Raw genomic sequence first — 26,532 nt, 5'->3', positions numbered from 1 at the left:
TGCTCATTACCCGGCCACCTTCTGAGTGCCTTGCCCATGACCTCCGCTTGCCCAGACCCGCCAGAGCCCTGCAGGTTTGTCTGGGTCCCAGCCCAGCCCTGGGCTTCTGGGCTGGTCCAGTGAGGTGGGCAGGCTGGAGCCGAGGTGGGGAGAGGTGGCAGAGGCCCAGCTCTTGCTGTCTTCCTGCCATGGGCTGCATGGAGCCTTCCAAATGGTGACGTAGCAGCTTGGCTAATGGTCTTGGAATCCAGGCACCCAGGGAAGGTTCTGGGGCCCTGGGGGCCTCAGAGCCCCATCTGGGGGGAGGGAAGGCCTGGACAGTAGAGCAGGGCGGGCGCCAGGGTTCAGACCACTTGAGTAGGCCTGGAAGACAGGAGTTGGGAGGTGCACCCAGGAGGGGCTGGGGGAGCCTCTCCCCTGCTCCAAAGCCACTCCTGTTTTCTTTGGACCATGGAGGCCGCATGCTGAGAGCTGGAGTGTGTCTTGGCAAAAGGCTGCAGTGACAGAGCCTTCGGACCAGGGAGGCCTGGCCGGGAAGGGTGGCCTTTCACTGTTCTTAAAGGCACAGCATGCATCCGCGGCCTGCATTTCCAGTTCCCTGGTCTCTCACCAGAAGCCTTAGATCTGGCCCAAGGTTATAGGAAGGGGGCCAGGCTGGGCCCAGGGCAGAAGCAGCCCCCTAGAGCCTAGCCTTTTACCAGGTGTGGCTTGGCCGGTCCATTTTAGAGCTCTTCCTCTTTTCGGTATCTGTCTCCTCACTCTCGATGTTTGGTGCTCACTGACACCTACCCTGCTCCCTTCTGCAAGCCTGCTCCAAGCAAAGAACATGGGAGCACCTATACATGTCCCCCTTCCAAGAGGACAAGGCCCAAGCCAGGACATGCAGGCAGCAGCCCAGGGTGCTAGTTGAGGTTCTGGAAAGAGGGACTTCAGCTCCCCCAGAACCCAAACTAGCAGGACCCTAAGACGCTCGAGGTCTGGGGCTGTGTCCTCTCCATTCCCTGGCTCCGTGGACTGCCCTTCCCACCTGCCTCCTGAAACTTTAGGGAGGCCTGGGTCAGAGTCAGTGCTCCAAGCCTGCTCAACTGTGAATCGATAGGTGGGAAGGACAGGCAGGGCCTGGATAGCAACTCAAGTCTGCTGGGTCTCCCAAACTCCAAAATCAGTCTTGTCCTGCCTCAGAATCCTCTGGTTTGCGCCTAGGAATCTGAAGGCGGGCTGCAGCGGGGAAGCCAGAGCTCACCTGCTGGCCTCAGCTGCCAGTACATGATTGAGTCCCCACTGTGTGCCGTGCCCGGGGTGATGGGGCAGCAGAGTCTGAGCCCCGAATGCGTGCCATTCACAGTGCTGGTGTTGCTATGTGTGGAGCTGCGCCTGGCACATGCCAGGTGCTCAGGAAATACTCACTTGTGCAAAGTTCCTGGATGTTAACTACGTCACATGTCCCTGATACAGGACAACCCTGGGAGTAGTTTTTATTGTTCAGGTATGCCAGCGAAGCTCAGAGAGGACTAGTGGTTTGCCCCATGTCACCTAGGTCATCTAGGAAGTGGTGAAGTGAGGCTCCAAACTGAAGCCTGTCCTGGGAAGGAGGCTAAGTTGCATCCCACAGACCCCTGGGTGAGCAGGGACAGTAAGGAGCACTGGGGCTTTATGGAGGACGCATCCTGACATCTGGAAGGATTGGGAGGATTTCAGAGGGAGAGGAAGGCGCAGGGGTCTCCCCTCCCCCACCATCTGCTTTGTCCTAGGCTGAGCTGTGACCTCGGAGGACTTTATTAACATCCTAATTGTGTGCAGCTGGCCTCACTCTGGCCCTAATGAGCTCATTATCCTGCCTCCTTAAGGAGGCCATTGTGGCCTGGTCACCCTGGGGACAGCAATGGCCTGAGAGTGGCCATCACTTCCTGCCACCCCCAACCAGGCTCAGCCCCTCCTGCAGAGGCTGAGGCCCCCAGCCCGCCCCCTGTCTCTCAGTCCCCCTTGCCTCACTGTCCACCTCAGTCTGTGTCACTCTTAAAGTCTCTGTTCTTTCTCTCTTCCCGACCCCTGCCAGCACTGGGAGTCCCCAGTTAGAGTCCATTTGTGAGGGCTTTGAAATTGGCCAAACAGATGAGCCCAGACCAAATGGCTGGGCCATCGCCCTGAAGATTATGGCAGCTGGGAAAGCTGGGCTCTGGCCTGGGATTGAGTGTCCCCCTTCCCGCCGCAGCCCTGAGCTGGAGATGCTGCTCAGACCTCCTGATGTGTCTTCCCCCTCCTTGGCCCCTGGACCCACCACTGAGAAGAGGGTTGTTCCTGGGGCCTACTGGCAGAACTGGCTCTGGATGACAGGAACGTTGCTGTTCTGGGTCTTTGTCTGCTGTAAAGGGCTGGGTCCTGGCCCCTGGCACCACAGAAACACAGCCCTGACTGAAAGAAAGGCCAGAGGGAGGGAGCTCTCAAGGAATTGGCCAGGTCATTGTTCTCCGTGGTGACTAGCCCAGGGTGGGGCCTAGCCCTGGAGACCGGGTTTCTCCTGCATGTCAGGTGTCTATAGTGTCCACTTAAAGGGCTCCTCTGGATCAGTCTGCAGTTTCCCGTTAGAGGAACTGGGTGTGGGATTCCCGCTGCCTGCCCCCATCTGGGAGGGGTCACCTCAGCATAAAGCTACTCCAGGTGGGAAAACCTTCCTAAGTAAGGCCCTGGCAGGTGTCACAGGGCAGGGCTGCCAGGCTGGGCCTGGAGGCACATGCCAAAGGGTCTCTCAGCCAGCCAGAGCCATAATGGGTCCCTACCATCTCCTGCTTCCACCACACTCACTGCCTCACTCCCTGAAAGAGCCTGCTGCCCTTTCACCAGGTGACTGCTAAGAAGAGGCCAGGTGTGGCTGCCAGCCCAAAAACAGCGGCCCCACGTGGGCACAGGTGCAGCCACTTCCTTAGTTCAAGGCCAGGTAACTTAGTGAAACTTACTGAGTCTTTCTCCAAAGAGAGGCCAGGAGGATGGAAGAACAAGGCTAGCAGAGGTCAGCTTGGGAGTCTAGAATCATCTTCCTGGAGGCTGGAAGAAGAGGTGGCTGCTCTGGTCCAGGTGGCTGTAGTCATTAATGAAGAGCTTAATAACGCCCATAGCTGCCATTTGTATTCTTAGTTTCACAGATGAGGAAACTGAGTCTCAGAAAGGTTAAGGCAGTTTCCTGAGTCCCCAGAGCAGAGAAGTGGCAGTAGTAGAATTCAGACTCAGCTCTTTGGCTCCTATACATCGCTCTGTGCCAGTTTCCTCATCGGCCAGGCTGCTTGCTGCAAGCTCAGTTCTGCCCTGGATACAAACTGGACCTGGTGCCTATAGTGCTGACAAGATGATTCTCAGAGAGCAAAGCAGCTGTAGTGATGCCCTGGACATGTTGGCACCTGGACACCTGTCAAGGAAGGCTTCCTGGAGGAGGTGGGCTGCAGCCAGGACTTCATAGGATGAGCTGGATACGGAGAGGAGAGAGGAGACGGCAGGAGTTTTGTGCTGGGGAACCAAGTGAGCCAGAGGACAGAAGCCAGGCTGAGAGTGGTCCCAGGGCCTCAAGGGAATCCCCCAGGATGTATACCCCCAACCCCATTGCCCTCCATGATTTGCAGACATGAAGTACAACTGCTGGAAACAGCAAGCGGTGCTGGGGGATAGACCCCCATTCTTCCGAAACCCCAAGAGAAGCCTGGAAGCTCTGCAGAGCAAGGTACCTGCAGATGGGACAAGTCAGGGCACCCTAATTATTCCCCTTTACTGCTAGAAGACCCTCACTGCCTCTGTGGGGCTGGGAATCCAGATCTCCATCTGACCCCTGGATTTTACAACACAAGCTTCCTCATGTAAGGCGGAGGGCTGATCACAGTAACATTATTCCATGAGAACCTTGAAGAGTAAAGGGATGTATGTCAAGTTTAGCACCTGACACAGAGTGCCCTCCCCTGTGTTTGGTTGTAATACACAGACACAGACCTGGCTTTGTTCCCATGTTCCTATGCGCCCCCCAACAGGTGTGCACATGTACATCACTCACCTCCATAGACTCAAATACGAGCCCTGGTCCACACCCACACCCAGCACATAGAGATTAGAAAAGACAGCTAGGCCCGTACACATATTGGGGTGATCCTGGGAACCCCACAGGCCTGTAGCTAGTACTTGGATAGTTGAGCCACACCCAGGAGTTCAGGTTGTCGTGGTTCCTCACTGGAGCAGCAGTGACTTTGGTGCAGTGATGTACGTCTGAGCTACTGGCATGTGGGAGAGGCTTGTCAGCAGCCGTGGGTGGGAGCGGGCCCAGGGAGTCTTTCCAGGAAGCCCAGCCATGTGACTCATGCCCAGAATCCCAGAAGGTCTTTGTGGAACCAGGGTGGGCACCATGTTCACCTACCTAGGCCATGTTTAAGCCTGTCCGTCTTGGCTCAGCAGAGATGCCCACGGCCAAGCCCACGGCAGTCTCTTCTCTATAGCCATTGTCTCCTCCTCAGAGCCTGATTCAGGAGGAGCCTGAGTCAGAAGCCTGGACCCAGCACACTCTGCAAGTGTTGGGCTGGAGTGGAACCTAGGCCAGTGTTCTCAGGCAAGATTGTCTGGGGCGTCAGGCTGGGGGGATGACAGTGTTAGCCCCAGGTCCTAGGGCCACAGCAGAATAGGATCCTAAGTTACTGTCCTGGGGAGAGATGTTCATAGTCAACAGAAAATGTGCCTAGTTGTCCCAGAAGCTTCTAGAACAACAGAGATGTTAGAAAGGCTAGGATTCAGACAGCAGAGCACATCCATGGGACATCCAGAGACAGTGTCAAGTACCAAGTGTGGTGATGCTTTGCCCACTGGGCACCTCTGTCATCCATTCAGCCCCTCATAAGTCCTTATCCAGTCCTCCCATGTGCTGAGGCCTATGCAGCAGAGGTAGAAGGAGGGACTGGGCTGCCCTGCCCTGCCCTGGGAGTGCCCCTGGTGCTCATAGGTGCAGATCAACCTTCCACCCGCGTCCCTGGCTCCTGGGAAGGGAAAGAGCAGCATATATATGGAAGGGCTCCCAGGAATGGAATAAGGGGGAGAAGACATGATGCTTCCAACAGAGAAGAGACCTGAGTCCTAGGATCATAGGGCACTTGAAACAAAGAGAAAGGCCCCTGCAAGAGGGCAGCAGCTCTGGGACTTGCTTCCCAACTTTCCAGGATACAGACCAGTTGGATGAGACTGAGGAAGAAAATTCCCCCAGGAAAGCAGAGGGTCCAGGGCTCACAGTCACAGGCAGAGGGAATGTTGTCTCCCTTCTGCATCCATGGAAGGGGGTTTGCCTCCTTCTGCTGAGGATTACTTTGGGTCCCAAGTTCTAGAAGCAGAGAGAAGGTTTAGAAAACAGCCAGCCACGAGATCACCAAGACACCTGCTTATCTGGGACCTTGGATTCACACAAGAAAAGGGAAGAAATAATCTCCCAGTGTGGACGAACAGGGAGAAGGGGGGTTGTTTGAGAGCATGGTATTGGCAGGGACACCTTGGTGTAGAACAAGAGGCTGGTCATGAAGTGATCTTGGCAAGTCCTTAACCAGAGGCGTGCTCCTGAGCTATGCTGTTCCTCAGAGCACATCTCATTTCATCCAATGACAATAAAATCCCTGGCCCCTGCCCAAGTCTGTTCTGGGGAAACCCTCTCTCTGGAAGAAGGGCTCCCATCTGAAGCCAGGCCTTCCAGGCACTTCCTTGGCTACTGGACGTGGCTTGGCTTAGAGGGTAGGCCTTTGGAGGTCTGCTTGGAAGGATCTGGACGAGATGGGAGAGCCACAACTGTGCTCTTGGAATTAGACCCTGGACCTGGGAAGTCATGTGTAAGCCTTGGCTTTCAAGAGCCTCTGAAAGTGACCAAAGTTGGTGACTGCTCTTTGGGGGTCTTGGGGATCATCCTGGTGAGCAGGATTTGGGGCAGTGGCACCTTGCCTGGAGTGGCTTAGAGGATTCAGTGCCCACCTGCTGAGGTCTGTGGTGACAGGTGACTTTTGTTCTTCAGACTGGGCTCATGTGATGCTTAGAGATTGTGATGGGTGATTAGTGAGGGCTTTCTCTATTCAAATGACTGAGACCCAGCTCCAGGTCAACTCATCAATTGCCCTCTTCCGTGGACCTCCAGGTCAGTGAACAGTTCCTTGGCTTATTGTAATGAGGAAGTCCAGCAGGCTGGTCTAGTTTTGGTACACCAGACTCCCAGGTAGAAGATGTCCTCAGGATAGCTTGTCCTCCTTCTCATGACAAACCTGCTGCTTTATTGAGTTGGCTCTCAGGCCTTCTCTTCCTACGTGCCCCTGTGATTCCTGCTTGTGTGGGACTCAGGATTCAGATCATCAAAGCGCCATTGTCAGCTCTTAGAACAGCCGCTGAATAGCCTTGCTTGGGTCACAGATCTACCCCTGAACTATCACATGTTTGGAGAGACGACAAACCAATCAAGAGATGGCTGGCCAGCTGGGTGGGATGGCACATGCCTGTAATTCCAGCAGCTCAGGAGGCTGAGGCAGGAGGATCATTTGTTCAAAGCCAGCCTCAGTAAAAGTGAAGGACCCTTTCTCTAAATAAAATATGAAAAAGAGCTGGGGATGTGGCTCAGTGGTTAAGGAGGCAAGGTCAAGTGATGCCAACCCAGTGAGATGGAGGAACCTTGCTCCATGACCTTCAGCCAGGGTCGTAGAGGAACTGCTGGGACTGGGGCTTCCTGGCAGAGACTGATGGGACTCCTGAGAGTGCTACCCTAGAGACTGAGGGGCAGATATCCCACCCAGGGTCCCCTGAAAAGGCAACACCCTCTGGCTGCTTTGGGGCCCAATCAGCCACAGCTTCTGAGCATCCAAGCCATTGTGGCCTGGGCTTCCAGAGGATGGGTGGTGCTGCTCCAAGCAGCCCTCCCTCGCCTAATAGGGTCAAAATGTGCAGATGGCTGTGGGTAAGACAAAGGTGGCCACTCCCATCCCATTCAAGCAAGACACAGCTCTTTACCAACCTGAATTGTGCCAAGAGGGAAGTTCCATGTCCACCCAAAGCCTTGGGTCAGAGTGCCTAAAGTGCCCACCACACACTGGCTGCTCCTGCTTTCCTCTGCCTCCTGCTGCCCAACACTGCAAAGAGTGGACAAAAACCTCCTTGGACATCATTCTGGAGACAGATCCTCTAGCACTTCTTGACCAGCTTGTGGGACTCAAGGTCTTCCTGGTTCAAAAGAAGTGGACAATAAAACCTTTCCCACCATGTCAATGAGTGGTGGTCCTGTCAGCCTTCCTCCCTCAGAGTGTCAGATTGGCCTCTTTTGTTAACCTATATGTTAGGCAGGGGCTCCCCACGTCAAAGGACCCCTCCTGGACTCCAAAGTGAGCATCCATCTCCCTTTAGCAGGTTCTGAGGGTGCTTAACACACAATCTGAGCTATCAGCTCCCAGGAGTATCAGCTTCCTGAACCAGTCACTTCACCAGAAGTTGAGTGAGTGCAAGTGTCTGGTACCCTTATAACCATCTTCAGACCCAAAAGTTGGGAAATGCCAGTGGATGTCAGTGGAGTGTCCACTAGACTCTGAACTGCCTTTTGGCTGCTGCCCTGGCCCCAAAAGTGGATGCCAGTACCTGCCTGTCCCCACAAGTTGCTCAATGACTTCAGCTGTTCCCTCTTAAGAAGTTAAGCCTCACCAGGCACAATAGCACACATCTGTAATCCCAGTGACTGGAGGCTGGGGCAGGAGGATTGCAGGTTTAAGGCCAGCCTGAACAACTTACAAAGACCCTGTTTCAGAATAAAAAATGAGGGCTGGGAATATAGCTCAGTGGTAAAGCATCTCAGTGGTAAATCTCCAATACAGTTAAAAAAAAAAAAATCAAGCCTCCTTTTTTCCTTGAACCAGAAAACCATCAGCCTGCAGATCACATCCTCTTCTGGATCCTGTTGATAGGCCTGGTGCAGGAAGTCTCAGGGCCTGTGGGGCAGTGTTTAAATGAAATGCCCCCCTGGTCCTACAGCAGTGGCATAGAATAGGGTTTAGGGCCCACATGCTCAGGGTCCAGTCAAGGCTCGCAGTCTCTCTGCCACAGTTCCTCATCACCTATGTACCTGTTTGCAAAGTGAGCATAGCAAGAGGTGGCTTGGGCATGGGCAGTCCAAGTGAACCATCTTGGGAGATGGGAGTTTGGAGCCAGAGCAGGATGGAAAGGAAGTTAGACCTATGGTTTCAGTTCTTCCAGCAGCAGGAGTGTGTCCCCAGTTCTTCCTGACTGAAGGTTTGTGACTTGGTGGGCCAGGCTGCTTTTCTCAGGCTTATATGGATTGTGTCAAGGGAAGGCCTTGGTCACTGGGGTTGGCCAGGCCTGAGGTGGGAGATGGGCCCAGGGAGCAGAGGGCAGGACCTGGGTTTTTTAGGTAGGTACCCTACTGCTCCCTGTCTTTCACCCCAGGCACAGATAGAGACTGTGGCTCATGCTAGGTGGCCAGCAGGGGCCCTGGGTCATAGTATTTGACCCAGCTGAGGCCTCTGAACCAAATAGACCTAGGCTCAAATGCCCTCTGCTGCCCGCCCTTTCTGGAGAGTTCTGTACTCTGCTTGCAGCTCTGCAAAGCCCATCGAGGCCCAGGTCTATTTGGCTCAGAGGCCCTTCTGGGGTCTCAGTTTCATCCTCTGTAGAGAGGGCTGGTTTAGTTCTCTGAGCTGTTGGCTCCCTAGGACCAGGATGCAGAAATAACCTGCTGAGCCTTCATGTGTGGCTGCAGTTGTCAGGGGTCACCTGAGGCTATAACACTCATTTACTGTGATTGAAATGGCCACACCATCCAAGAGCAGCTGGGAGTGGCACTGAGGTGACAGTACTGCTGACCTGTGCTAGGAAGGTGTGAGGCGATCTGCCTCGCTGCCTCTGAAAGCAGAGGAGGCACCAGCCTCCACCCTTCTCGTGGTCATAGTGGGTTGAAAGACCCTGAGTCTTCTGTGCAGGGACAGAGCTCACTTGGCCTTTCCTGCAAGGTGCATTTCTCATGTGGGACATCATTATTTCTAATTGGTCTTTGGATTTTTTTTTTTTTCTTCATCAAACGTGTAGGAATGGATGGCAGTTTGTTTGGTCATCTCAGGGAGTGTGTAGGTCTTTTCTGCCTTAGATGAAACCCAGGCCCCTCAAGGCTGGCCAAAGGAAAGGCCTTTGCCTGGTGCCCAGGCCATCTGGCCCTGTGCCCTGCCCTCTGGCCACTCCTTCCCTCTGCATCTCTGCCCCCAACCCACCTCTGCCACCCTGCGAAGGTTCTCATGGCCTGTTCTTTCTTGTCCCTTCTACAGGATGGTGGTTTGTTAGCACCTCCGAGGAGCAGGGCTGGGTCCCTGCCACCTACCTAGAGGCCCAGAATGGGACCCGGGATGACTCAGACATCAACACCTCCAAGACCGGGGAAGGTAAGGGCTTACAGGTTCTTGGGAGGGAGCATAGAGGTTGACATGCATGGCCAGCTGCCTCTGGGGTCAGCCCCTACTGGAGACAGAAGGCTCTTCTCCCTAAAACCACCTGAACCATTGAAGTAAGTGGGGCCACACCCAAGCCCCTTCCACTGTATAGAAACCAGCCCACAAGTGCACCTCCCCAGGCCTGTTCTGGCTGGCCCCACATTGGGCAGAGAACACAGGGGAAGTTCCCTTGGTGTGTGGACCCCAGGCTTTGGCAACTTTGGGACAGAGACTGGGAAGAATAGTCTTAGAGCTAGAAACCCCCAGAAAACTCCCTGTCTACATAAGCCCTGGACACCTCTCAAGGACCCCACAAAGACTTGGCCTATGGTCCCAGCCCCACACTGGGCTTCCTGCAACAAGAATGACCACAAGAGACTGGGTGTGTATGTGTGTGTCCTGCCTGGGTGGCCACCAGCCTGGCCCATGGCACAGGGTCAGGCAGGTCCATGAACCATTTCCCAGATCCCAGAGGAGGCTCAGGCCTCTCACTCGGTCTCTTTGATTAGCACTGGCTCCTTGAGGTTTTTCTGGGTCTTTCTCCTTGCATTTCAAGGAGCCTGCCTCTGTCCCCAGGCCATTGCTGGCCTTGGCAGCCTGACTGTGGACTCGGTATTCCCCAGAGCGGGCTGCCTGCCGAAGCCCAGGACTTTTGGGCCACCCCCAGTTCCCTGCTGCCTGCTCCTAGAGCCTTCCAAACCTCCCGTGGCCTGGAAACGGCCAATCTTTCCTTAACCAACTGTGGGAATGATCCAGAGGATGTGTCTGAGAGCCAGAGGAATTAGGCCTGCCACCCATGGCTCAGCCACTTCTAGGCCTGCTCCTCCCGCGCCCACCTCCCTGCTGCCCAGGCCAAAATAAGCAGCTCCCCCAGCACCAGCCCCTTGTTCCTCCCATCCCTAAATGTCAGTTAGTCGGTTGGCGGTTGGGCCCCACCCTTCTTCCTGTGTCACACTGATCAGAGCTTGGCCTTTTCAGTGCACAGCCACCTTGGACAGGTCTCAGGGAATAGGCCCCATCAGGGAGGGTGCGAGTTTCAGGCTGAGCTACTCCCTGAGCCGAGGGACTGAGCCTGCATCCTCCCCCACTGGTCCTCTGGGGCAGTGGAAGACCTTGGCCTTGAGGTGGTCTGTCTAGTTTGTGCTCCGCAGTCCCCACTTCCTACCTAGTTCTGCTTCCTGGGAGGCATGCCACCGCCTCTCGATAACAATGGCTCACAGAGGCCCAGGTGGTAGATCAGAGGCTTTCATTGCCCTTGCTACCACCCTGGGAGGACACTGTTGCTGTTCTGCATCTCTTCAGGTTTGGGCCCTCTTGGGCCTCACCGTTGTGCCACATGCCTCTCAGTGAACCATCTGCTCCTTGGCAGGGAGGCTACTCTAGGCCCAACTCCAGGAGAGTGTGTGGTTAAGAAGGCTGCACCAGCAAGGGCAGAGTCGGGGTGTACATGGTGGAGTGAGCAAAAGCCCAGGTGGGAAAGAGCCTGGCAGGCCTGGGAGCATGACGCCAGCCTGGCCGGAACAAGACACAGGGGCTTCACATAGAATAGGTGGTGGCAATTTGTTGAGGATTTTGATCTTGATAGAGTAAGAATCAGACAGCAATCAGTGCAAGTTCTGCATTCAGGGGTGTGTGTGTGTACATGTGCACCCAGAGTGCCCCTTTTCTACTTGCTTCTAGTAGGACCTGTGTGCCAACACCTGGCCACACATAGACAGCTGTGGATTTCACCATCACATCTCGGGCATACCTTGCCGGAACCACAGAAGGGCTCAGGGCTGGGTATTCCAAGCCCCAGGCCCAGCCACTGTGGTGTGTCCACAGCTCTGCAGCTGGGTGGTAGATGTGTAACTTAGCACCCCTGGACCTTGGCTTCCCCACTTGTGTGATGGGGCTTGTGCTGACCACACAAGGCTTCTGTGAGGCTTGAGTGAGATGGTCTGTGAGTGGTTTAGACTGGGCCTGGCTTGCCGGGAATAAATGTCAGCTACCATAAAAGTGGCCCCAGGTCCAGACATCAGCTAAGCCCTTCTGCCACCCAGAGAGGCCCCACTCCCTCACGCCACCCCATCTGAAAAACCTTACACAGGACCTGATTAATGTCCCCAGAGCTCCTTAAGACCTTGCTTGGCCCCTGCCAGACCAGGAGGTGTCACCCTATGACAGGTGAGGAAACAGAGGCTTAGAGAGGGATGGAAGGCCTCACAGAGTGTCACAGGTGGTGGAGTCTGAATTGGAATCCACACCTCCTCGCCTTTTCCCCAGACCTCTACTTATACAAGGCTGGTCAGATTCCTCCCAGGGAGAGCAAATGCATCCCAGAAGGCCTTGCAGGGGTTTGGGCAGTTTTTCTTTCATTCTAACCACTGGCCTCCCTTCCTCCCCTGGCCCCAGGCAACCTGACAGCCTCCTTCTGCAGTGCAGGAGGTAGGGCCAGCTAGCACCCAGGAGTCCTGGTTCAGTGTCCATTCCCCTTGGGAGTACCATGGGAAGGTAGGGGCATCTAGAACTTGGACCTGAGCACAGGGGTGCATGGGGGCTCAAAACCCAGCCATAATAACTAGAGGACCGGTGCACAGTCTGCGCAGAGAGCAGCCCTGGCAGAGGGATCTCAAGCAGTGAGAAACTGGGGAAACTCAGTCTGTGTTGCCAAAGATCCAAATGGATGACATGAAGGAGCACAGCCAGGGCTGCGGCATTTGTCCCTGCGCATTTCATTCAGCAAACTTTTCCTAGGCCAGAGGCGCTGTGCTAGGCTCTGGGAATGCAGAGACAATAGGCAAAGTCCTGTCTGGCGCTCTAGCACACTCCTGTAATCCCAGCAGCTCTGAAGGCTGAGGCAGGAGGATACGAGTTCAAACCAGCTTCAGCAGCTTGGCAAGGCCCTAAGCAACTTGGAGGGACCCTGTCTCAAAGTAAAAAAAATAAAAAGAGCTGGGGCTGTAACTCAGTGGTTGAATGCCCCTGGGTTCAATCCCTAGTACCAAAAAAAAAAAGAAAGAAAGGCAAAGTTGTCATCCTCAATAGACACCATCTAATGGGACAAGTGCGAAAGCAACAACATAAGCCGGAAAGTGCGAAGCCTGCCAGGAAGGGACCCCAGGTCTCTCCTAGGCACACTCATCCCTCTCAACATGCTGCGTGGCCCATGATGGCAAGCTCACAATCATACTTGTTGATGTCAACCCAGGTGCTTTTGGACACAAGCCCTCTGAATCAGCCTTCCCAGGAAACAGCGATCCATCGCTGCAGCTGAGGGGCTGCCTCTCAAGGACTGCTGTAAGGGACTCTTTTTGGTACTGAGTTTGGACCCAGGGGCACTTTACCACTGAGTTACATCCCAGCTCTTCTGCTTTTTAAATTTTTTTTTTTTTTTTTTAAGACATGGTTTGCTAAAGTTGCTGAGGTCCTCCTGTCTCCGCCTTCCCAGTCACTGGGATTCCAGACATGCACCACCTTGCCTGGCCAGGATCTTAAAATCTGTAGTTCTCTCCATGGCTCTGGGGCATAAGCTGAGAGGTTTGGGTTTGGTTGCATTTTCCCCCCACATGCCAACAATATCATCTGTCAGATCTACCCTCATCCAGCTAGGTTTGACCCTGGGCTCAGACTAGGTAATGATGACCTGGAAGCGTGCTTGGACCTCCCTCCCTCTGTCCCCTCCTCCTCCCCTCCCCCATCCCATCTCATCCTCATCTCCATTCTCTCCATTGGTTCGTGTTGGCCGCATGCTCCATCACCATCTCCCACACCAGTGTCCAAGAGACGCAAGGCCCATCTGCGGCGCCTGGATCGCCGGTGGACCCTGGGCGGGATGGTCAACAGGCAGCACAGCCGAGGTGACTGCGGGCACACGCCTCTCTTCCCCCCAATGCTGCTGTCTCTCACTAACGCCTGCTCCTTCCCACCCTCTGCCCTCTGACCTCTGCCTGTGGCCTCCTGACTTACCATATTTACAGGACAGACTTTCCTCTCACTTGCTGCAACTGGGAGTGGGGAAGGGGCCATGCTTGGGAATTGGGGCGGCACTAAGGGTGGTGCTGGTTTGCTGGTGTCCTGGGAATGGGGGTCGTGGGACTTCAGTCACGGTTATAGGTCCCCCAGAAAGGAACAAGTCTTGAGGGACCAGGGGGATCTCAATCCCTATAAGGGCACCCCACCTCTCCATCCTTCATTGTCTCCTGCTGAGAAAGGCTCCATTGGCTAAGCCATCCTTGTGGCTGCTTGGGAACTGAGTGCAAAGAAGGACCAGCCAACAAGCCTCCCCCTTTGTCCAGCTCCACTTAAACTAGAAAGGTGCGGAAGTCAGGCACAGCCTGGAACCAGGGCACAGCCCCGACCAGTGGGGTACGGGGTTAGACCCCACCAATAGCAGTAGACTGGGGTTTTAGGAGGCGCTAAAGGAGAGGATTCCAGGGAGGCTCCTCACCTGGCCATGGGCTGATGAGGAGGGGAGACATTTGCTCTGTCGGAGTTTTCACAACACCCAGGAGCTGGGGAGGTGAGGGAAGAAGGTACACGCCTTTGGACATCCCCTAACCATCTGCAGAGCCCCCGACTGGTGGAGGGCCAGTTTCTCCTGCCCCACAGAGAGCAGAGTGTGCTCCTCAGGATGAGGACACAGCTGAGAGCAGCTTGTCACCCCTGAGAGGGGCATGTCATGAGCACTGGCCTTTTGGGAACACAGGGATGCCCCAGCTCATACTCCCACCCTCAAAGCTTGTTTCCAGAAGACAGTGGGAGCATGTTTTGGTGTCTGCCCCAAGCCTGAGGCAGCAGGAAGTCTGGACTCTTGGGTGGCCAAGCCTGTGGTTGGCTCAGCATCAGGCTCAGAACACTGGTCGTGAGGAACCCAGCTTGTCCCCAGGGAGGAACATGGGCTGGAGCCTGGGGGCTGATGTAGGACAGAGGGATGAGCTGTAAAAGCAGCACCAGGCCGAATGTAAAGCAAAGGCCACCTTCAACCTGGAGGGGGAACAGCAGTGCAGGGAAGCAGCCCCAGCCTTGGTGGCAAAAGAGAGTGGAATGGGGACCTGGAATCATAGGGACGAAGGTTGGCCTGCTCCACGCTCCACACACTAAGCCCCAAACATGACTGACTCCACGGACACGCAGCTGGTGCAGTACACACCCTGCACGGCTCCCATGGCCTCAGTATGGCTGCGGTACCTTGTCACATCTAACCCTTCCTTCCCGTCACAGCTCCCCATCGACGGTCCTGTGCACACTGACAACCACTCACAGGGCACAAATATAATTCCAATTATGCAGCCACACATAGACCATGCCACAAGTACATTATCTAGTCATCAAGGCTTTGTACACACAACTAGCAGTCAATCACATCACCACATTCGGCAACACCCACAAGTCCACATACACATAACCCCCATACCAAGGGTTCCCAGGCAGTGTAGTCACAGCTATTCACAGGATGATGCACGTGGACACAATCACACAACCAAATGAGTACTTCCGCATCACCCATACATAGCAAATACCCAACCCCCCGTAAGAGACCAAGAGACCTAGCCGGCATAATTTCCAGCCTTGCTCTGTTAAAGCAGGCAGCCAAGAGAGGCCTGCAGAGAGCTGGCTGGGGACAGCACTGCCAACAGCAGAGTGGGTGGGAGCAGGGTGGAGAGGGGGACATCGAAGAACTAGACAAGAGAAAGCAGTGCTTCCCAGGGCCCCGCTCCACTCCCCGTCCCCAGCCAGCCAGGCCGTTGGAATCAAAGGCCTCTCTTTCACAGAGGGGTGAGGGAGTTGTAGGGGCCGGGAGGGGAGCTGGAGAGACTGCTGACAGAGGGGAAAGTGTTTGGAAAGAGGAGGCCTCTGTGGTTTGGAAACTGCAGGACTTCCAGCCCCTGCCTCCCAAACCAGAACAGTCTGTCCACCTCCCCCTGCCCATTCACCCTGCCAGCCGCCTGGCCAGCCCTTACCAGGACAGGAGTGCCCCCGTCCCTACATGGCACAATCCCAGTCCCCAGGCTCCGGCACTTCCCAGAGCCCTGAGAAGTCCCTGAGCTCACAGTCTCCCACCCCCCAGCTGCTTCCTAGGGACCAGCTCTTCCTGGCCTGCCGAACCACTCAGGACCCACTGGGGCCGATTCTATCCATCTGTGTATTCTGTTGTCTGGACATCCCCAAGGTGGGGTTTGTGGCCAGGTCCATAAGAGTATCTGTCTCCACTTGTCCTTCAAGTCACCTGTGAGTTGGGAGGACCGTGTGACACATGTCCACATGGAGGCAGTCCATGCCTCTTCCATCTGAGCCAACCAGGACAGAAAGCCGTTCCCCATGGAGACAAGTGGGAAGAGTTGGTCTGACTGCCTGGCCCCTCCAGGGGCAAGGAACCTGAATTCTCCCTCACTGTCCTGCCCAGCGACCAGGGCAGGGTGAGCCTCACTGGTAGCCAGTGGTCTTACAAGGAGCACATAAACTCCAGGGGGACATGTCACAGCCCAGAACTCTTAAGAACAGGGCCTTTTGCAGGACCCACTCAGTTTTGCTGGCAGAACTGATATCTGGTTCTGTCCCCCTTCCTATCCCAGGAGGTCAGAGAAGACAGGAGCTTCCATGGCCTGCGGACGCTTGTCTGCCACAGGCACCCTAAGAGGTTGCAGCAGCGGGGCCTGGATCTCTAGTGAAGGCGAGCCCACACTACATGGTCAAGGCCCTGTACTTGGTGGTGGGGCAGGGCAAGGCTTCTCTGATCTTCCCCGCAAGAACTGTCATTTTTCTCTGCAAAGAGTAACCTTGCCTAGGAAAACTTTAATGATGGCTTCCTGCTCAAACCACAGGCTTTTAAAAATAGCCCTGCCGAACAAAGACAAAATGTGAAGCGCAGGCCTCACCTCCCCTAGACCTCAGACCCTGGATTCCCCGGCCTGGTGCTGCCCCTCAGGCCGCTGCCTGGGCCAGGGTTTACCGTGCCCCACTGGAAAATGGAGCAGGACCAGAAGCAGGCAGGAGAGCGAAGGTTGGCCCAGAGAGTGGGGAGCTGCTCCAAGGCCCGAGTCAGAGTCTGTCTGGGCAGGTTCTCAGGCGGGCTTGGCAGCAGTTCATGGGGGGGAGGGTCTGGGGTGGAATCTGAAGCCCCCTGGAGCAGGGCCCTCCCTGAGTCGGACTGAAGAAGGCCTACAGTTGTGGAGAGCATGCTGAGGAGTGGCACAGCCTCCCATGGGTTGTCACCCACCCTTTGGTTTTTGGCAGCCTTTCAGATTAGGCCAGTGGCCCATCGGTTCCATCCTTCAGCCTGGCAGGACAGCCGCCTCCGCCCCAAAGGGAGTCGCTATCTTGGCCCAGCACAGGGCTGCAGACAGGACCCTGATAATCCAGGAGAGAATGAACAGATGGCCCTCCCGCAGCAGGGAGCTGAGGTGGCAGCTGTCCCCCTCCCCGACAGCCACTAGAGGCCCAGGCAGGCTGCCTGAGGGTCCAGCCAAGGAGTCCAGGGGGTGGTTGTCACAGCTGGGAGCCAGGAGGGGCAGGCTCTTAGAGGCCAGCTCCTGCTATTGCGAGCTCTCTGCAGGCTTCCCACTCAAGACACTGCCCCGCCCAGCCCGGCCTTCCTCCTCACGGAGCGGCCCACAGCCCCCTGCTCCTGCTGCACCAGCACAGTCCCACCTCTGGAGCACCCAGGCCCCCGAGGACTTTCCAAGGGCGTTACCAGATCGTCAGTTTTTTCACCTCTGCTGTCCCTTGTTCTCCCAGTGAGGCTGGGTGGGAAGTGTGAGCCTTGAGCTGTCTGTCCCCTAGGCAGAATCTCACCCAGGAGGCAGGTGTCCTCCCTAGCCAACTGTGAGTCTACCTGGTCTTGCCAGGGACAGGAGGAGTGGACCCAGCAGACCTGAAGCAAACACCTCCCTGGAAACCTGAACAAAGGCTGTAGAGGGAGCATGGGGCTTCCGCAGGAGGGAGACTGAAGGGGGCCAGGGGGATGCCTGGCACCCCAGCCTCCCCACACCTGTCCCCTCAAGCTCTTCCTGAGGTTCCCCAAGGTGCCTTTCTGTTGCCTTGGGAAAACCTTGAGCAAGACCCTGAAGTCACACCCATGAGAGTAGCGTAGACGTGAATGAGCAGTGATCTTGTGGACGGCCGGGGCCACACAAACCCAGGAACTGTGGAGAATGTGGGGCACCTGGCAGCTCCGCCCCTGCCACAGGACCTTTATCTTAACAAAACACAGCCACTCCCATAGGACTTGCGTTCCATGGAACTCTCCTGGGGACATTACATGACCTGCTGTCAATCGGGGGCCAGGTGCTTAGTGAAGGCTTCACCAAGGAGGTGCCCCTGGAGCTGTCTGAGGCTTAGAATGAGGAAGGATTTAAGGGACTGAGGCGGAAGCAGGGCCAGGAGAGGGCATTTGGGACACAGATGGAAACGTGGCACATTTGTGGAAGGGGTATCCTGAGGGTCCTGAAGGTATCAGGGGACATCCAGCATTGGTCTCAAGACTTTCTGACAAGCAGTTTCCTTCTAACTCTGCCTTTAGCCCAGGGAGCTTCTGGGGCCCTCTAAACTCCAGGCTCAGCATCCTGCTTGCCATTATTAGGCTGGGAGAGCTGGCTTTGCTGAACAACCTGGGACGTGGCTGGCTTTGACACACACTGGGCACGGCAGTAACCCCTGTCCCCGTGACCTTTCCACTGCTACTCCTGAGGCCTGGTCCTTCCCTTCCCTGGAGAAGCCAGAGCTGACCCAGAGCACCTTGGCAAGCAGCTGAGCAAGGCCAGGCCTGGGCAGGAGGGGACAAGAAGCAGGGCCTGCACCTCAACTTCAAATAATCTTGCTCTCTTACTCCCACTGCCCACTCACAGAAGAGAAGTATGTCACCGTTCAACCCTATGTCAGCCAAAGCAAGGACGAGATTGGCTTTGAGAAGGGTGTCACCGTGGAGGTGATCCGGAAGAATTTGGAGGGCTGGTGGTATATCAGGTAGGACCCTTGACAGAGCCACAAGATGCCTCTGGCCCATCTGGCCCCTCCCAGATGCCTCTGGCCCATCTGTCCTGGGCCCACAGAACTGGGTGCAAAGTAGCTATGGCCATCCACTGGTGGGTACGTACTGACAGCAGCCCTGTACCAATTGTGCACATCTGGAAAGCTCAACCAGGGAGCGCTGGTCTTGCAGAGTGTCTCCGGGGGCAGGAAAGCAAGGCTGAGCACAGCCAGCACAGTGCAGGGCCCACAGGCCATGGTGCAGTTCCTTCCCGCTCATCTGCCAAGCGTTCAGCACATCTGAATTTGGTTTTCTGCGTCCGGCCTTGGCTGCCTGGTCTGATCCACAGTTAGAGCAGTTTGGAGCACTGGTGTCCCCAGGCCCTACTGAAGTCCCATCAGACAGCCTCTGCTGTCATGGCTCACCACCCAGGGCTCCTGATGTGAGCTTGTGGCATCCGTGTCCCTGGCCTGTGAGGGCTGTTCCACTTTGCAGGACTGTAGTGAGACTAGAGTGGAAGAAAGGTCTGAGCCCAAGCCCAGTTTGGGCTATCAGAGGTTCCTCCTTCCCCTGCCCCATCCCTCTCCCAGAACCTAATCCCACTTCTCAGTTGAGAAATCCATTTGGGGTATGGGTCAGGGAGTGGGGGGGGGGGAGGGAGGCAGTCTCCTGACCCACTGGAAGTAAACAGAACCCTGTGACTCCACTCACCATTACCAGACCAAGACCTGCCCTTTAGCCTCCTCTGCCCTCCAAGGCAGTTGCTCTCAGGAGACACTGTTGATTCCTTTGGAGAAGCTCAGCCATGGGGACTTGACCCAGCTTTTCCTCTGCTGCCACCTAGCTGGGGGAGACTGTCCCCTCTCTGTGGGCTCTGGGAATTGCCGTTTCAACCCAGCACACCCAGCAACCCCAGACCCTGCACCCGCAGGATGTGTACTGAATGGTCTCTCCCAGAGAGGCTTGGGTTGTGCTATGGCACCCCTATGACCAAGGCAATGTGAGCACTCACAGGACAGTTGCTCAGAATATGGCAGGACATGGTGGTGTTAAAAGTTAGTCTATGCTGAGCTGATGATGGATGAAGGCCACTGGCTACACAGAATCCAAACCTTAGTGTGACTTGGTAGGAGGTTCTCTCCCTCATGGTCCTTGCCCTGTTGTATATCAGTCAGGAGTAACGAAATGTCCCTTTTTGTCCTGCTAGATGGGATGAACAGTACCTGGGTGTGTGTTGCCCATGGTCATTGCCCCTGCCTTTTATGTTTAGGAACAGAAACTAAAGCCAAGCCAAAGACTTAGCAGCCAGGAGCCTGAAGTGGAAAGGCCAGCAAATGTCTTGGCAGGCTGGTGGCCTCATTCACTTGCCTGGAAGTGACCTACAAGGCTGCTTTCTATTTTGCTTTGTTTTGCTTCATTTTTTGGTTTTCTAAAATGACCAGCAAAGTTACTCTGAGCTACTTCTAATCAACTCTTGTTCCCATGGCCTAGTCCTTGTCCCCATTAGCCAGTGGGAGTCCAGCTGAGAATACTGTGCCATAACAGTTCCACCTTAAGAAAGCTGCCAGACACCCCCTTAAGTATGCCATTTCCCAACATTCCAGGCTCTGTGTTGATCCTCATTTCCTGTCTTTTTTCTCCTCCCCCACCTACACACACACACACACACACACACACACACCCCTCTGCTGCCTGCCCTGCTCAGAGCTGGGAAATGGCTGTGAGAGAAAGGGGCTCAGACACAGCCACTCCTGGTGCCCTTGCATTTCCCTGCCTGGAACCTGGATTTATCTAAATAACATACAAACTCTGAAATGGGGGCACTTGGGGCTGTAAGCAGACCTTGCTTTGCTTTTCTTTGCCTTGGCCTTTGGCTAATAAGAAGCTTAGGCACTTTCACTAGTTGCTTCTATCCACCTTTGAAAGTCACCGTTACATCTGAGAGCCATCACAGCCCCAACTTCCATCCTTCATTCACTGATGTCCGCTTTCCAAGCCCGGACAGATGAGCTTGGGACAACCTGTGCACATTACTGTTATGGACGGAAGGAGCCTCTTCCTTCCTGTGTTCTCCAGCAAATCTCCATGTTCCTTCTCCCACCTAATGAGTTCCTAAGAAAAGAGGGTGAAAGGAGGGCTGTTAGACATCTGGCCTGGAAAAACTGTTCCAAAGAGCCAGATGTGTCCCAGGGAGCAGACAGGGACATTGCAACTCAGGCTTGGGGGCACTGGCCAGCAATTGCCAGTCCAGGAAGTGAGTCCCCAGTGGATTTGGGTGAAGACTCAACACCACGAGGAAAAGGGAAAAAGCTTGTTTTTAAGAAGTCATCAAATCACCAGAATGAAGTCAGCCCTGTCATTTGTCTTTTGCTTTTGTTTATGAGCTTTTGGGTTTGTTTGGCTTTGTTTTTGTTCTGCTATACCAATGGTTTTAATTTTACCAGTCATGTGCTTTATTCTTGTCATTTATGGTTTCTACTTTTGGAGCCCCATTTAGAAAGTCTTTCTCAAACCTCCAAATTATGTAAATATTTTTTATTTTTGCCCCCTGTATGGCCAGATTCTTTCTTACTTATTTTTCCTAATTGGATAATGCATTGTCCTCAAATCACTTATTGAATAATCCATCCTACCCCACTGATTTGAAATGTTGCCGTTAGCCTGTTCACAAACTTACTCTGTGAACTTCACCCATGTGCTGTCCCTGCATAGTACCCACACCCTCCCCAGTCAGTCAGTCTTCTTTACACACCTCTTCAGTGTGTCTATCCTTATGGATACACTTTAACAGCTACTCTGTTCCTACATCTTGCAGAAAAGTAAAATTGAGCTCCAGAAAACAGACTTTTCCAAGGTCCCATAGACCAAAACTCTCACCCTGTGATACCTCTTTCCTCTTTAATAATCCTTTTCTTTCCTGTGGGGCATTTAACTCCATACACCACTTTCTCATCCCTTATCTTCCATTTCTTATCTCTAGGGTTACCCTCAAATGATTGTGTAATAGCATTCTCAAGTGTGAATAGCTATTGAGAAGTCCACCTTTGGGCACCCACCACTGGAGAACTCTAATCTCAAGGTCCCATGTTTATTTTACCTAATACTTTGCAGAGAATGAGAGCCCATGCCAAGAGGGACCAGGCAAAGCAAAGGGAGTTAGAGGAAAGAAGCTGTTCTCTGAGCATCTTTCCCAGCAAGTCTCAGCTCTGGTTCTCTTGGAGCAGTGGGATTACCAAGTCTCTAGCAACGCATGGTAGAAAAGTCTCAGCTGGGCAAGGCCAGGTGGATACTAGGGCCTGAGCCTGAAAGAGATGTAATGATGGTGTGGCCCACTCCTCTCCACAGATACCTGGGCAAAGAGGGCTGGGCACCAGCATCCTACCTAAAGAAAGCCAAGGATGACCTGCCAACCCGGAAAAAGAATCTGGCGGGCCCCGTGGAGATCATTGGGAACATCATGGAGATCAGCAACCTGTTAAACAAGAAGACGTCTGGGGACAAGGAGACTCCACCAACTGAAGGCGAAGGCTCTGAGGCCCCCATTGCCAAAAAGGAGATAAGCTTGCCCATCCTGTGCAATGCTTCCAATGGTAGTGCCCTCGGTGTCCCCGAGAGGACCGTCTCCAAACTGGCCCAGGGCTCTCCAGCTGTGGCCAGGATTGCCCCTCAGAGGGCCCAGATCAGTAAGCACATCACTGACCTTAGGTCCTTGCCACAGAGCTCTTTATAGTGGGGGCAGAGAGTGCAAGGAAGGCCAGAAAAGAGAGTGGGACCTAAGCTACAGACTGAGGGATCCTGAGCCCTTATGCTGTCAGCTCAGGTCATTCTCATCACCAGTGGGGAAGGCAGGGGAGTGTGTGGCTGTGCCTCTCCCAGCCATCTCTCTGAAAGTAAGTCACATGAGTGCAGGCTATTAGCATTGCCCCTTTCCTAGAGACCAGGAACGGCCATTCTTCAGAGGAATGTAGTCCAAGAGAAAGAAGTGGTTTCTTCACACTATAATAAAGATTTTAAGAACCTAGTGGTTGATGTGTAGATGATTTAAAAATAAAGCCCTCAGTTCCCTGCTTTGTCAAGTACCTGCAGGGCTTCTGTTTGGAGTGAGAGATGTGAAAGATGGTAGGACATCTTCCTGGGACTTAAACCAGTATATTTTCTTTTTTTTTTTTTTTTTTGCAGTACTGGGTTGGAACCAGGGGTGTGCAACCACTGAGCTACATCCCTAGCCCTTTTTATTATTTATTTTGAGACAGGACCTTGCTGGATTGCTCAGGCTGGCCTGCAACTTGCAATCCTCCTGCCCCAGCCTCCCGAGTCTCCAGGATTACAGGTGTGCACTAGCACACCCAGCTCTTCCACCAGTTTCTAGAAACCTGAAAGAATGAGCTGAGACTTTAGCACTCTCCACAAAGTGGTTTCAACAGAGTTTATGCCAAGGATCTCTTTTAGCTGGGCATGGTGGTGCACACCTATAATCCCAGCTGCTGGAGGAAAACTGTTTTTTCAGTTGAGCTCTGACTTAGGTTCTTTTGGCCCTTGTGCATGAAACCTTTTAGGCATCAGCTGGGAAGTTGTCATTAGGTGTCCCCTCTTGCCTAGCTCTGTGCTAGCCTCTAAGGATTTAGAGTGAGCAAAAAATAGACATGCTGTTGCGCATTGCCTGAATGGAATTACTAAAGCCATGTCTCTTCTTCTAGGCTCCCCAAATCTAAGGACAAGACCTCCACCACGCCGAGAATCCAGCTTGGTATGTGTGCTGAATTTCTACTCCCTTTTTGTTCCTTTTCTGGGGCTGTTCTCTAGCAGCTCTGATTAAGAGGCTGTCTTGCTGCAGAGCCTACTGCCTAAAGGTTTTCCAGGGCTCTGTTGGGGCTTCCAGTTTTGGGGGGCTGGAGGCATGGAGGGAAGCCTGTAGATCCCGGCCTTTCTGGGGGCCTGGCTGGACAGTTTATAATCGGAAATGCACTGCGCTCCACAGCTAAATAAATCCATCCCAGCCACTGCACTGGCAGACATAAACATTTAGACTGGCCGGCAGCAATGTCCAACCAGGGCATTGCCAGGAGCTGGAAATGGGGCTGCTGTCCATGTTGCCTGGAAGACTTTCAGCTTTGCCTTGCTCAGGAATGCCTGGTGGATGTGGTGGATGTCAGAGCCTGGGAGGGCAGAGGGCAGATCCGTGAGTGGGGAGTTACAAGGACAGGCTCACACCAAAGTTTATAGAGTGTCCCCACTGCTGGGTTCCGGGCTCTTATGGGTAGGGTTTCCTGGTGACCAGCATCTCAAGCAGGTAGATGTGCAGTCGGTCTAGGTCTTGGGGGACCCAAATGGTGGTGGCAAGCTGAGAGTCCTGGAACAAAGAACTGTCATCGGGGCTGTGGGCAGATTGGAGCTTCAGCCTGCCAGGCATGGCTGTGTGTTCTACTTTCAACATGTTGATGCAGAGACCCTAGGCAAGTCACTTACCCTCCTCAGGCTTCAATTTCCTTACAAGATAGGGACAGCCCTAGCTATCTCTTAGGGCTATCCTAAGGATAAGAAGCGATGCATAGGGCTGGCAGGCAATTTCCATTTCCCATATCAACTTGACTATGGGATAGAATCTTCTGGTGTACAGGGAAAGATGCTAAGGTCATACCTGGGCTTAGCAACAAATCACTGTAATCAGTGACATCTGCCCTTAGAGAGGGGATAGCATCAGTCCATGGAAGAGGAGACCTCTGTACATATAGGGCTTGGAAGATTTTGTTCCTTCCTTGCCCTAGCTATTGGCTTTCTTGTCCCCATGGGCTTACAACTGAACAATGGATTCTGCTTCCCTCCCATCTCTTTTAACACAAGCTAATTATTTTCAGGCAGACTTAATTTGTGTGAGAATGGGCTGATTCCTTCCACACACCAAATTCAGGGTTGCTGAAACAGGGCCACCATCCAGGTAGGTTCTGAATCTCACCTGGCCAGGAAGCACAGGATCACAGAGCCAGGCATTGGGCAAGGAGGGTTGACTGATTCACACCCAGTCCCTGAAAACCAGCTCCCTCCCACCCTCATTCACTGTGCTCCAAGACAGCTCTGTTTTGTTTTGTTTTGATTTTTGGTTTGGTTTTGGTTTTGATTTGGTACTGAATTCAGGAGCACTTAGCCACTGAGCCACATCCCCAGCCCTATGTTGTATTTTATTTAGAGACAGGGTCTCAAGGAGTTGCTTAACGCCTCACTTTTGCTGAGCCTGGCTTTGAACTCACAGTCCTCCTGCTTTAGCCTCCCGAGCTGCTGGGATTACAGGCTTGCTCCACCGCACTCGGCTAACAGATCTGTTTGGATTGACAGGATTGGGATTAGGACATGAGGGTTTCAGGGGTGTTGACCTTTGGTCTTTGAGCTCTTCCTATGTCCCTTGCTGGACTAGAAGTTATCTACATATCTCAGTAAGTCTCTTAATGACCCTGTTATTAGTTCCATTTTGTAGATGAGGAAACTGAAGCTCAGAGAGTTGACATCAAGGGCCTCACACAGAGCTGGTAAAATACTGGGACTGGAGCCCAGCAGTCTTCTAGGTCTTCCAATCACAAAAAAAGCGGGAGGGAGTGAGGGAGGCGGTGGTGGGGATCTACCCTAGGACTGAAAACAGTTGCCTCCTGCTACAGCACAGCTGCTTCCCCTCCTCATCTCTTCCCTCCTCCCCGCTCCCAGTTGGTTTGCTTTAACCCCTTCTGTATGAAGTAGGTCACACACACCCAAAGCCCATTCTAATCAGTGGAGGCTAACTGAAGCTAGAATCCACAAGGGCATGTTGTCCATTGGGGCTACTGTTGGATGCCCGGCATCTCAGATCAGCTTCTGGCACCTGGGAGCCACTAGCAAATGGTAGTAGAATGAACAAATGAGGCCCACGTTAGCCTGGAACCATGAGCTGGGGCAAAAAAAACCAAAAAGTATCCTTGACTGTGGAGTTTAGATGTTGCTGTACAGGGGTCTAAAAGGCACTTGGGACCTCAGTGTGTTCTATCTGCCTTGGAGACAGTGTCCTGAGTTCTAATCGGGGCTTCCCTAAACTTTTGGCACTGTCAGGATGAGCAGCTGAAGACTTCTCCCCAACTCCACTGCCCCTTGCACTCCCACCTCAGCCTCCTAGAGATGGTGAGCTCCCAGGCCCCGCCTGGCTGCCAGGCACCCCACCTGCAGCCCCTCACCTTTCAACTCAGGAGGGAGGCGCTCCTCTCCGGGAGGCAGTGCATGCATTTTGTCATAAGAATTTCTCTGCTTTATCGTTTTCATTTTGGGATCCAACTGTTGAGGCATCAGAAAACTGGCCCTCCAGAGATGGAAGCATAGAAACTCTAATATTAAGAGTAAGCATCTGCCAGCTCAGACCAGTCTCAAGTGAACCCTAAGTACCGCTGGAATCTCCTCAGGAGCGCAGCCTCTTGGGGATCTGCCCTGCAAGCGAGGACAGATGCCTGCGGGGCCAGCTGCTGTCCAGCTGGCCCAAACAGCCACACGCACATCCCCCAGCTGGAACGGGCACCGGTCCTTGGCCTTGTCGCCTCCCTGGTTAGCTGGATTTTGCTCAGTGTTCTCTTTCCACTTTAGGGGTTCCAGCTGCCGAAGCCACCAGAGCCCCCTTCTGTCGAGGTGGAGTACTACACCATTGCCGAGTTCCAATCGTGCATCTCTGACGGGATCAGCTTCCGTGGTGGACAGAAGGCAGAGGTGAGCCTTGGCCCCGACGCCGAGGGTTTCACTCATTGTGGTCAAGGCCTGCATTTCCCATTTTACGTCTTGCTAGCAAGGTTCCTGGGACAAGAAGGGATGGTACAGAAACATGCCCCACAGTGAAGAGCACTTGCCTAAAGCTGGTCAGGGCCACAGTAGGGACTAGAAACCCGGATGTGTGCCTCCACCTGTGTGCACTCACGGTGCCAGAGCGTGGGTGGGAGCTGAGAATGGGTGCCTCAAAACAAAGGGCTGCTATAAGCACACAAACTCCGAGGAGAGGGGTTAAATAAGACCCAACTCATTTTGTTTTTATGGTGGCAGGGCTTCTCAGAGCCTAGGATAGAGTGACACCCAGTCTATCATAGTGGTATTGCTGGGCCTGCTGTTTGTCCCCACAGC

At 54.0% G+C, this 26,532-nt stretch overlaps 1 protein-coding gene across 5 annotated transcripts in view; it reads left to right on the top strand.

The window, feature by feature from the left end:
- Sh3pxd2a (SH3 and PX domains 2A) overlaps positions 1–26,532 on the top strand; it is a 217,898-nt gene that overhangs the window by 180,057 nt on the left and 11,309 nt on the right. For 3 of the 5 annotated variants that reach the window (XM_046450358.2, XM_046450354.2, XM_046450356.2), the window contains 6 exons: positions 9,306–9,419; positions 13,223–13,306; positions 18,293–18,410; positions 21,760–22,097; positions 23,112–23,161; positions 26,008–26,127. In XM_046450358.2, the coding sequence (XP_046306314.1) occupies positions 9,306–9,419; positions 13,223–13,306; positions 18,293–18,410; positions 21,760–22,097; positions 23,112–23,161; positions 26,008–26,127 (824 nt within the window). The remainder of the gene's footprint in view (positions 1–9,305; positions 9,420–13,222; positions 13,307–18,292; positions 18,411–21,759; positions 22,098–23,111; positions 23,162–26,007; positions 26,128–26,532) is intronic. The other 2 variants (XM_058581285.1, XM_058581286.1) reach the window with 1 other exon arrangement.

The sequence above is a fragment of the Marmota monax genome, unplaced genomic scaffold, assembly GCF_021218885.2.
Source record: "Marmota monax isolate L192 unplaced genomic scaffold, Marmota_monax_Labrador192_F-V1.1 WCK01_AAM20220418_F8-fsc00004, whole genome shotgun sequence".
NCBI lineage: Eukaryota > Metazoa > Chordata > Mammalia > Rodentia > Sciuridae > Marmota > Marmota monax.
Note: the sequence above shows the minus strand (reverse complement) of the source record. Positions and strands in the feature narration are given on the sequence as shown.